At 46.0% G+C, this 12,402-nt stretch overlaps 1 protein-coding gene across 1 annotated transcript in view; it reads right to left on the reverse strand.

The window, feature by feature from the left end:
• The window catches only part of Ercc4 (excision repair cross-complementation group 4), a 147,881-nt gene that overhangs the window by 6,202 nt on the left and 129,277 nt on the right, over nt 1-12,402 (reverse strand). Inside the window, exons 2-7 of the mRNA XM_013011208.1 lie at nt 11,261-11,441; nt 7,764-7,959; nt 5,657-5,864; nt 3,680-3,860; nt 2,457-2,585; nt 1,370-1,480 (exon numbers count right to left, since the gene is read on the reverse strand). Coding sequence (XP_012866662.1) covers nt 1,370-1,480; nt 2,457-2,585; nt 3,680-3,860; nt 5,657-5,864; nt 7,764-7,959; nt 11,261-11,441 — 1,006 coding nt within the window. The remainder of the gene's footprint in view (nt 1-1,369; nt 1,481-2,456; nt 2,586-3,679; nt 3,861-5,656; nt 5,865-7,763; nt 7,960-11,260; nt 11,442-12,402) is intronic.

Here is a 12,402-nt window from a genome sequence, read left to right on the forward strand (position 1 = left end):
CCCCCGCCTGTCCTTCCCTCGCTCCTGGGCCTCCATCTCCCCCCGCCTGTCCTTCCCTCCCTCCTGGGCCCCCATCTCCCCCAGCCTGTCCTTCCCTCCCTCCTGGGGCCTCCATCTCCCCCCGCCTGTCCTTCCCTGGCTCCTGGGGCCCCATCTCCCCCAGCCTGTCCTTCCCTCCCTCCTGGGGCCCCCATCTCTCCCCCAGCCTGTCCTTCCCTCCCTCCTGGGGCCCCATCTCCCCCAGCCTGTCCTTCCCTCACTCCTGGGGCCCCCATCTCCCCCAGCCTGTCCTTCCCTCCCTCCTGGGGCCCCATCTCTCCCAGCCTGTCCTTCCCTGGCTCCTGGGACCCCATCTCCCCCCGCCTGTCCTTCCCTCGCTCCTGGGCCCCCATCTCCCCCAGCCTGTCCTTCCCTCCCTCCTGGGGCCCCCATCTCCCCCCGCCTGTCCTCCTGCCCCTGTGAGAGCCCTCAGCCCCCACGCATGGCGTGGGCCTCCCACAGGATTAGGAAGCTTGGGAAGCTCCAGTCAGGACGACTCAGTCTTGCACAAGCAAAGCCACTGCAGAATCTCTTTACAACTAATTAGCTCTTTTTAATTAATACCTTTCCAGAGGATTTTATACTCTAGGATAAATTCCAAATGGATTAATGAAATGTGAAATATTAAATCATATAGAAGAACTGACTAATCTCCATGCCCCAGATGGAGATAATTGACTAGTGCAGCACAGAGAAGATTCTCTCTAAACAGTGGCTCTGTAAGAATAAAAAAACAGCATTTGATTCTCTAACAACTATAATAAATGCTATTATCTTTAATACGTAATAAACAGATTCAAGCTGTGGACATAGTCTAAGTTGTCCAAGGCAGCTAAGAGAATCCATTAAATCAGAAAATTTTGAGCAGACTAAATCTTAAAGAAATCTGAAATACCTTCTCCAATGGAATTAACAGAATTGTTGAATATATGTGTAAATTATGTGTATTGATACACAAATGCACAGAATCTTCAGTCATGGCTATGTGAAAGAGAAGAACTCTGAGCTGAGGACAGAACTGGAACACCTACTAGCTTATTCTTAGGTATTCCGGATTTGAAGCCTGGTGAGGGCATTAGGGGAATGTCACATGGAGGTCCTGAGGTGCCAACCAGTGAAGACCCTGCTGCATGAGCATACAATGAGTCAGCTTGGTGAAAATCTCATCCAATGGCCGGAGCTGCGTTTGCCATTGGCATCTCTGTGCTCACTGTGATTTACTTGGCTACCTTTTATCAACAAAAATAGTGAGATGCTACTTAAGAGCTAAGCAAGTTAAGATTTGGTTCAAAGATTCTGAAACTGCTTGTCATTGCCTCCATCTTCCTACCTGGGCCTCCCAGGGCCTCGCTCTCCTTATTTTCTGCTTCGATCTCTTTCAGCACTTCCGAAAGGGCTTCCCACTTGGGATTGCTTTCAAGCACCAGTTCCTTCTTTGTTTCTGTATAGAAATAACAGTACTTCATTTCACGTGACGACAGCTGCCCACACACTCTTCCCAATGTTTTAGTACAGCAGGAAACACCATCACTCCATACAGCCACTTTTTTTTGAGCTTTCTTCTTTATAATGCTACATAGACTCTGCCTTCTTGAACAGGCCTCTGTATGTTGTACCTAACCAACATGACCAGAGGCTGTGGTGCCCTAACACAGAAGAGATGGCTTTGTGTCAGGGTCCCTGTGATGCCACATCGAAGCAGCTATGCAAATTAAGCAACCAGCACTGGGTAATGGTGCTTTAAATGATTTCACAACCCTGAATATGGATAAAAGCTGACAACAACCAAGATGATTTCTGTAAATGCTCCAATGCACCATTAAGTTTTTTTTAGTGCTGGTACTAGGGTTTGATCAGGGCATGGGCACTGTCCTTGCTTTTTTTGCTCAAGGCTGGTGCTCTAACTATTGAGCCACAGATCCACTTCTGACTTTTTGGTAATTAGAGATAAGAGTCTTATATCCTTTCCTGCCCTGGCTGGCTTTGTACTATGATCCTCAACCTCAGCACCCTGAGTAGCTAAGATTATAGACATGAGCCACCAGTGCCCAACTTACATTAAGTTTTAAGATAGACCTTTGATTAAACTAAGCAGAAGGCAAGGACTGAGCCACCCCTTACCTGGAGATATTTGATAGCTGCTAGACAGACGTTGGGCTAAAATCCACAGTTGCCCCATTCTAGTCTCAGCCCTACAAATTCAAAGGGATGATGATGTTCTACTAAGACTTAAGTGCCCCAAATATTAATGATCTGGGAGCTATGTCAAAGCATTAGTAGGCAGAGATAAGAACATTCATGACTGATAGCATGCATTACATGAACCCATGGTAGAAGGTGGTTTAAGTTATAATTTGATAAGTGCTTCCATGAAGAATAGGTGAAGACACATTAAGAGACTTGAGCATATAGGATACCTTGACCTTCTTTATTCTCCATTTTCTCAGACTTTTTGCCTTTTTTGCTCATTTTGGAGTCTGGAATATTATAAACCCTGGCTCGGGCATTTACAAACATTGAAGTACTGGAGTCAAGAAACAGCCAACCTAATATGAGTAGCAGAAAAAACAAGGCTTCAGTTAATATTTAATTATTAAACACTTTGGCAGACACGTGACTTCTGCACCCAACAGCCTACCGCCATCTTGCTTTCCTACCACCCTGCCTTACTTCCTCTTACAGTTTGTGGACTCTGTCACTGGCAGTCTACTGGTTTTCAAAGTGTGGCCTATGGGCTTCTGGGGGGCCCCCAAGATTATTTTTTTGGGGGGATGCGATGTCGTAGTTTTATCTCTCAATAATACTGTTTTTCCACTATGCTGACACTTCCATCAATGGCCCAGTGGTGGGAAACACCATTGGTGCCTTTGCATGAATTATGGCAGGAGCAGACAAGGGAACTAGCTGTTGATGAATTGTTTACTGTCATGTATTTGTAGCTGGAAAAGCAGGAAAAATGATTGGTTGTATTAAAATCTTGACCTTAGAGGCCAAGGATCCTGTGAAAGAGTCAGGGAGGGATATCCAGTTTGTTGGAAATAAGATGGCAGCCAGTTGAATATGTATATTTTCTTAAGTTTTCTTTTTTTTTTTTTGTCGGTCATGGGGCCTGAACTCTGGGCCTGGGTGCTGTCCCTGAGTTCTTCAGTTCAAGGCTAGCACTCTACCATTTGAGCCACAGCGTCACTTCCACAGCTTTTTCTGCTTATGTGGTGCTGAGGAATTGAACTCAGGGCCTCATGCATGCGAGGCAAGCACTCTACCACTGAGCCACCTTCCCAGCCCCATTTTCTTCAGTTTTCAACCCTTGCTGTTTCTTTGGGGGGGAAAAATGAACCTTAAAGTTCTAACAGTGAAACTTCCAGAGCACAGCCTATGTCTACATTGGAGACGGTTTATTTGCAGTCTTTTTTCAACATTGCCTGGAAGGGATATGAATATTTGTTATTATATGGAACAGAAGTTAAGTAGGTGGCAACATTAGCTATCACGAAAACCTACTGGTTGTGCAAGGAAGCTGAGCTGTAATCGGGATCTTGGTTTGTAACTCAGCTGAAGACGACCCTCCCCACACCTGCCTGCTCCCCACCTAACCCTAATCCTGTCAGCTCCTATATACTTAGGAATTTTTCTCTCTTACCTGAATTCTGACCAAAAGCCTTTTCCGTGGCTCTCAGAGATTCCAGAAGGTTAAGAAAGGTGACGCAGTCGTACTGGCAGAGGTACAGCAGCAAGGTCCGGAGTATCTTCAGGTCCTGGACCAAGGACTTTGTCTTGGCTCCAAGCTGGTGCCACAAAGGGTCCAGGTAATGGCGGATTGTCTACAATGAGAATAAAACTTATTACAGTAAAAAAAAAAAAATCCCCAAATATTTGTAGCCACAAGGAAGTGGCTACAAAATTGCAGTTCATCAAATTCCAGTGATGTCTAACTTTTCAAATGCACTCTCATTGCTATAATCTTCGCCGTTAAATGGAGCCAAGCTGCCTCTTTTCATATTGGCATCACTGAGAGGACAGCAGGCCTGATCCAAGCAGTGACTTGGTTTTACAAGCAGAAGCAGCACTGGCACACAGCATCTCATTTAACAGAGTCAGTGGTGAGCAGGAGTGACACTGGATGAGCACAGAACATATTGTCTAAAACAGGACAATTGTAAAAAATGAAATGAGACACTACTACTGTTCACGCCAGGGCAAGGAGAAGCTGGGGCTGTCTGAGACAAACTGGGACATATAACTGAGAAGATTTGTGGAAAGTTAATTAAAAAAAAATAAGATGCAAGCCATGGTTCCATTTAGATGTAATCACTGAAAGAAAATCTAAAATGATTCTTTGACTTTTACTGGCCCAAAGAATGACAAAGGAGATCTAGTGTAAAAAATTGTTAGCTACATTTTGTTTTCCTAGGGACATACATTCTATTAAAAGAATGTAAGCTTGGGCTGGGAAGTTGGCTCAGTGGTAGAGCGCTTGCCTTGCATGCCTGAGGCCCTGGGTTCGATTCCTCAGCACCATATAAGCAAAAAGAAAAAAAAAGCCGGAAGTGGCGCTGTGGCTCAAGTGGTAGAGTGCTAGCCTTGAGCTGAAGAGCTGAGGGACAGCACTCAGGCCCAGAGTTCAGGCCCCACAACCGGACCAAAAAATAAATAAATAAAAGAATGTAAGCTTATTTTTTTAATCCTCATGCATTAAACCAAAACATGCTTTAAACTGAAGGAACAGAAAATATGAAGTTAATTCTTTGGATCAGATAAATGAAAAGTTAACTTTTTCCTCTGTGTAATTGGCATGCATTTTCCCCAGTTATATAAATTGACTTAGAGTTTAAGACAGTAACATGTCCCATATATATAAAATATACATCATCTATATCATACACTACAGAATTATATTATATATTATACTTGCAACATGTTATACAGAGCAAATATTATATAACACACTACACGTTATACATATTATATAAAATATTACACATATCATATAAAATTAGAACCAAATTGGTTTGAACTGGTCTTAGCACTTTCTCAATGAAGAGTGTAATATAAGACAGAGCAAGTTTTCATTACTTAGTAATGAAACTTGTGCAACTTATTCTTATTGTGAATTCCTGTACAATGATGAAGCACTCTTATATACAACTCTTCTCCCTGTAGCCCCCCACATGCTGTCATTTCAGAGCAACAGTGTTACTTGTCCTCTATTGTTTCATGGGAGAGAGGCCCACTCACTGCAGTCTAACTGAGAAGCTGGACTCGTGCTTTCTTGCCAAGCCACGTCTGTCATCGTCAGTTATTACTTTCCAGTAAACCAAAGCAGCTATATACTTTCAGTCACCTTCAATGTAACTCTAAGACTGCAGCAAATGCCTGCTAAAAACACTGCAGATATTAAAATAACTTACCTTTTTCCTTTGCCATTACTGGGGCTTAAACTCAGGGCTTACGTACTGTCTCTTAGCTTTTTCACTCAAGATGGGCACTCTACCATTGAGTAATACCTCGACTTCTGGATTTTTGGTGGTTAATTGGTGATAAGAATCTCATGGGTGCCAGCTATAACTCACATCTTTACAACGTATCCAACTGTGCTTAAAAAAGGAAAATAAGGTACCTTGTCAAAAGGCTTCCCGATAGCATTTTCTAAAGACAAGTCTTCCACTTCCAGTGATGGGTTGTGGCATTTCAGCTCCTTCAGACAGGCGTTTAAAATGTCCAGGATGGCTGTCTGGATGGCCCGCATGGCAGGTGTCATGGCAACATGAATTTCCACCACTTCTGGTTTGTGCTGCTCTAAAAACGAGTTGACAGCCACGTGGAACCTAAAGAGACAAAGTTTTCCATGTCTTTGGAATCTTCTCAGCCCTGTGTTTTCAGTCCTGGTTTAAAACTCTCTTGACTGTTTGCAAATGCAGTTAAAAAACAATAAGAGCTAGGTGCTGGTGACTCACGTCTGTAATCCTAGCTACTCAGGAGGCTGAGATTTGAGGATCGCAGTTCAAAGCCAGCCGGGGAGTAAAGTCTGTGAGACTCTTATCTCCAATAAACCACTAGAAAACCAGAAGTAATGCTGTAGCTCAAGCTGTAGAGCACTTGCCTTGAGCTAAAGAGCTCAGGGACAGCGCCCAAGCCCAGAGTTCAAGCCCCACAACTGACCAAAAGAAAAAAAAGAAAAAAAGAAAAAAAGGTGTACAGAGCATCTGGACCTGTGTGAACCCAATGTCTGTCATTCATACAGGCAGGGCCACATCCAAGCCCCGAGTAGACCATCTAAGGGACACAGTCACCTCACTGTTTTCCTACTGTCTGCTGTCTTTGTCTTTTGCAAAGCAGAGTACTGGGTCAGACCCTGAGGCTAAAAGCCCAGTGTTCACTGTCTGACTCTAGAGAAGTTTGCTCCCCTCCAAAAAATGCTTCAACTATCACTCTTGGTCTAGGGTTTAGATTCCTGGGGCTTGTATTCTGGCTTGGCTTTCTTGTTCAACGCTGGCCTTCTACCATCTGAACTATGCCTCTTCTTCTGGCTCTTTGGTGGGTAATTGGAGATAGTGTCTTGGAAAGTGAGGGATGGGGTGACATGGTCCAAAAAGAAATGTACTATTACCTGACTTATGTACATCAACTTCATAATAACAACATTAAAAAAAAAAGTGTCTTGGTTTTGTCTGCCTGGGCTTGCTTTGTACCTTGATACTCAGATCTCAGCTCCTTGAGTAGTTTAGAGTTATAGGCATGAGCCACCAGAATCTGGCTACTCAACATAAAGTACACTTTTTATCAGGACATATACAGTTACAAAAATGTTAGAAAATTGAGGGGCTCAGTGGTAGAGCACTTGCCTTGCATGCCTGAGGCCCTGGGTTCGATTCCTCAGCACCACATAAGCAAAAAGAAAAACAGCCGGAAGTGGCACTATGGCTCAAGTGGTAGAGTGCTAGCCTTGAGCTGAAGAGCTGAGGGACAGCGCCCAGGCCCAGAGTTCAGGACCCACGACCGGATCCAAAAAAAAAAAAAAAAGAAAATTGAAACCTTGTATTTCTCTTAGAGATTCACCCAAATTCTTTTTTTTTTTTTTTTTGCTTATGTGGTGCTGGGGAATCGAACCCAGGGCCTCATGCATGCAAGGCAAGCACTCTACCACTGAGCCACCTTCCCAGCCCCTCACCCAAATTCTTTAAATTCCCTGAGTAATATTTAATAAGATAAGTGGAAGTCTTGGTTAGTAAATCTGCATTTCTCTTATGGCTGTTGTGTTGCTGGGCCTCAAGATCTCTGGGTTTCCCCAGAAGCACAAGAAATAGCGAGGCTTGGGGCTGGGAAGGTGGCTCAGTGGTAGAGTGCTTGCCTTGCATGCCTGAGGCCCTGGGTTCGATTGCTCAGCACCACACAAGCAAAAAGAAAAAAGCCAGAAGTGGTGCTGTGGCTCAAGTGGTAGAGCGCTAGCCTTGAGCTGAAGAGCTGAGGGACAGCGCCCAGGCCCAGAGTTCAGGCCCCACAACCGGACCCCCCCCCAAAAAAAAATAGCGAGGCTTTGCAGACTGGATGGGCCACTGGAAAATTAACTCCCAAATCTGTACTTTTAAAAGCGTCACAAACTGACACGTGCGCATGCATCTGCTGGGCATCGATCGGGTGCACTGATGGCAACAGTCAACCCTCATTCTGTTACACAGGCAGCTTAGAGCCTCTCACAAGACGGTGTCTCACATAGTGTGGCTTACCTCGGCCACAGATACAGCTTCCTCACAAAAAGGTTTCTCATCACTCTCTCCACGTGACAAAAGCCGGTGTCGAAGGCGATGGCATTGTCTGTGAACGCTTTGATGAAACCGCGCTTGTTTTTCTGGCGGAAGAGGCGCAGGATGAAGGCTTCCTGACATGACTCGATGATTCGGTGGGCTCGGTACACCAGGATGCCTGGGGGCGGGCAGGGTGGAAACTGCACACACAGGCATGGCATCTGCATACCATGCCTGGCCTCACTGCCGGCTGTCTGGAATGCCTGCAGGTGCCTCTCTAGTCTGAGGATGCAGCTGTAAACAAATCCTTGTGGAACTTCCGGCCAACAGTATTATGGGTAAAGTACTTAGTGTGTTCCAAGGGCCAAGAGAAAGAGGGGCCATGAAGGTCAGAAGGCTGGTTCTGAATCTTTTCTTTTGGGTGGGGGTTGGGGGGAGATTACTTGTCTTGGGGCTTAAACTCAGGGCCTGGGTATTGTCCATTAGCTTTTTTTGCTCAAGGCTGGCTCTCTATCCCGTGAGCTACAGCTCCATTTCTAACTTTTTGGTGATTAATTGAAGATAAAGAGTCTCATAGACTCTGGCTTCAAATCATGATCTTCAGATCTCAGCCTCCTAAAGTGAGGTGTGAGCCACTGGTGCCCAGCTCAAGGCTATGGTTCTTTTAGAACCTGGCAGAAGGAGAATCAAGTGGATTCTCCAGGTGCTGGGCTGGGTACTCTCATAGTCTGGGTACTTCATTTACTCCTGATTAATTCTACCGTAGCTAAATCATTATGAGAGCAAGTGACCCTGAGCAAGGTCACCACAAATGAGACCCAGATGTTCTCAATCATGATCTTTCTACACTATCTTTGTAAAAGCAAATACTACTAGCAGGTTGGGATTTGGAGGGGGGGCCGGGGAAGGCAATTTGGGTCCCGAAGAAACCTCTTTGTATCTGCATGCTCCCATGCTGTGACTACCTGTGTGTGTCCACCAGGCCATGGAAGGGCACGGTCACCAGCTGCCCCTGGACCTTGCTGCCAGGCGTCACCTCACCCACTCTCCGTTTATGGAGACAGCGAGGCACAGAGGAATTAAGAAATTGCAGAAGACAAGGGCAAGGCGCATGCAAACAAGCCCAGCGGAACTCAGCAGCTCACTCCTAACCCCATGCCCTTCCTGCTGAAGAAGAGCCCTTAGGAATGCAACACTTGGGGAATGGATATAGGGCCAAGTTCTAGCAACTGGGGATACAAATCGAATACCTAACTGTCTCTAAAAATGTGTGCAGGGTGTTCTGTTTTCTCTGGACATCAGGGTCAGCTTCTGCTGGCCTGGTCTGCGTAGTCTCCAAGCTCTCCCTGCTGAGGTATTCTGCAATGATACGAATGGTGACAGCGTACTAGTGGGAAGAGAGCTAGGGATGGGGGTCAGGTGTCCTGTGGTCAGTCCTGGTAGAGGAATGTGGCTGGATGATGAGGAAGTTCTCTCTCATCATGAAGGGGCAGTGGGGCCAGGCCCAGCTTCGTGGATGGCTAGGACCTAAGGAGAACTATGGCGGGACTAGCAATGAGGCACATGGCTCTCCACTCCATTAGGTTGTGCTTGGGCTGAAAGCCAGGCCAGCACTGACATCTAGTGGTCATTTAGAGACATGTTAAACCAAGTGTTAAAATCTAAACACTAAACCAAGCTCATGAGACAAACAGCCAACCATAGCAGACAATAACGGTGCATCCAGATGATCTGGTTATAAATGGTCATTTTTTGTTAGTATTTATTGTTTGCCATGTATCCATCACTATGATAAGTATTTTAGGTTATTTCATTTAATTCTTAAGAGGCATGGCTTTTCTGATTGAAGATTTAAGAATTAGCATTAGGCAGGCCCAGTGGCCCACACCTGTAATCCTACTTCTCAGTACACTGAGATCTAACTTAGAAGCCATCCTGGGCAGGAATGTCTATGAGACTCTGATCTCCAATCAACAACCAAAAAGACAGAGCAAAAAGCAGTAGAGCACTAGCCTTGAGAGAAAGAGATAAGGGGCAGCACCTAGTTCAAGCCCAGTACTAGTGCACATACACACAAATAACAATGTATGTAGCATTCAAAGTCAGGCAGATCTGGATACAAGGTCCATGCATGATAAATGCTGCAGAAGAATAACAGCTTTTCCTTAGACATTTTGCCATGAACCACTCAGAGTGTGTATTCGTACATGCATTCACTAATCATTTCTTAAGCGTCTTGTCAGCTCGCGGGGAGGGTGCTTACCCAGCCTGCAGTTTCCCTGTCATTCAGGTCACTGACCTCCAGCCAGTGGGCATCTGTTGGCCCCTAGGTACTGGCTACTCAGCTTGGGATGACCAAGCCCTTCTCTGTGCTAGGGAAGCTTATTAATGAGCAAGACAGATCAACTAACAGCAAGCAAGACACAGTCTTCTGAGCATGCTGACCAGGGTGGACACCTAAACTGGCTCTGGGGAAACCAGGAGAGATGTCCAGGCCACACCCTGGTGAAAATAAATTCCTTTTCTGTATTAACTGTTCTTACAATAAAAACCTTTCTCACAAAAGAATCAAGCAGCTACTGGGTTTGATGTCATATTATGGGAAGAATTTATTCACCTAGAGGACAACCAAACGTGTTTGAAAATATGTAAAGATGATTTTTAGCTCCTAGCTAAGTTCTAAAAGCAGATGCCAGAAACCACAAGCATTCACAGAGCTTAAACACAGGGAAGAAGGAAAGAGTGGATCTTACACACACGGTCAAGTGCCACACGAACATGTCAGCTGGCAACAGACCATGTACCTGATGTTGGTCCCATGCATTGTAACAGAGTTGGCAAATACTCATGACCTACTGGATGAGGTGTCATGCACATGCACGGGAGCATGCTGCTGTCACGGGAAAGCAAAACACCAACTGTGCACAGCACAGGACACTTGATGACCCTTATTAGCGCCTATGTCCTGCTTTATGTCTTTACTGTACCACGCATCCTTCTTCTATTTATTATTTTATTTTTTGTGCTGGTACCACGGCTTGAACCCAGGGCCTTATGCTCTTGCTTGGCTTTCCTCACTTAAAGCTGGAGCTCTACCACGTGAACTACACCTCTAGTCTAGCATTTTGCCAGTCAGTATTGGAGATGGGGGTCTCTAGAACTTTTTCTCCCCCCCCCCCCATGGCTTTGGATCATGATCTTCAGGTCTCAGTCTGGGATGAGGTGTGAGCGACCTGGCTACATTTCCCTACTTTACACTGTACTCCTTCCTCTTCTCACACAACACAGCAGTTAACTCAGTGAGGTCCCAGATATTTCCTGAGCATCTACGTATTGAGCCACCACCTAGATGCTCAACCTTGAACTCAAATATTCAATGGTACTCACTGGTTTTCTAGCTTAGTGTTTAGCCGAGGGAACAGAGAGACACAAAATAAAAGCACACACATTGATGAACAAAGAGGATTTCAGATTCTTACCCGTTATTAAATCTGAAGGTATTCTGTCGGTCAAGAAATCAACTACAAGTATTCGACTTGTGGCAAATATGACCCCTCCTCGTGTGTACACCTCGTAGCGACTGTTGCTCGTGATTTCGTTGGTTACGCGGCAAGGGAGATGTTCGGTTCCTTCTAATTTCAGCTGATTGATAAAATACTCCTAAAGCAAATCCAACTTGTGAGTGGGCTGCTGGACATGGGGCAGCTTATAACAAGCCATGGGCCTTTAAAAGGAACTTAGTAACCCATACACAAAGTTACTACTCTATAGTGCTCAACCAGTCAGTTTTGCACCTCCCTAGGGCTTTCATTTGATTTTGTTCTGGGGTTTATGGGGTTTATGCATTTCTACCATTATTAGCACTTTGGCAACAAGAATTATTTTTGGTGGTTCTAGGGTTCGAACTCATGGCCTTGTTCTTGCTAGGAAGGTGCTGTACCACTTGAGGCGTACCTCCAGTCGTTTTTGCTTTTAGTTTGAGAATAGGTGCTCACTTTTTTGCCTTAGTATCATGCGGTGCCGGAGGCCCCAGACTGAGGAGGCCCAGGAACGTCAAATAGTGCCCGTCTCTGCCCTCCAGAAGTTTGTGGTCAGGCTTCCAAGCAGACATTTTCCTCCTGGCCACCTCCTCCATCTAGAGGACCATTCTATCTGTCCCGCCAGGCTAGGTTACGGCCTCAGCACCCCAGGACAGGTGCTTTCCCCATCTTTCTCCTAACCCATTTCCAGCACGGGTCAGCTTCCAGTTCCCCTCCCTCCCGTCCCTGCTCTTCTCTAACAGGGTGACCCAACCTCAGCCCCTCCCGTCCACACCTTCCCATCCCGACCTCCTTCTGCCCCCCCCAGACTCACCCTCAAACCTCCACCTCGGGACTCCCCAATTATTCCTATTGGTTTCTCCTTCAGACTTCTTCCCTCCCTTGGAGGTGAACCGAATCGTTTCCTCCTCAAGGTAGCCCAGTGTCCGCAGAGGGTCTGAGATCTGCCTCCCCGGGAACCCCTTCCACCCTTCTCAAGTGCCCCCCCCCTCGAGTTGGGGCCCCGCATCTCCGCAGAGTCCCTCCAACCTGTCTCGGGCCTGGCGTGCGCCCCTCGTGCGCGCCCCCCGCCCCGCGCCTTC

The sequence above is a fragment of the Dipodomys ordii genome, unplaced genomic scaffold (assembly GCF_000151885.1).
Source record: "Dipodomys ordii isolate 6190 unplaced genomic scaffold, Dord_2.0 Scaffold14, whole genome shotgun sequence".
Taxonomy (NCBI): Eukaryota; Metazoa; Chordata; class Mammalia; order Rodentia; family Heteromyidae; genus Dipodomys; species Dipodomys ordii.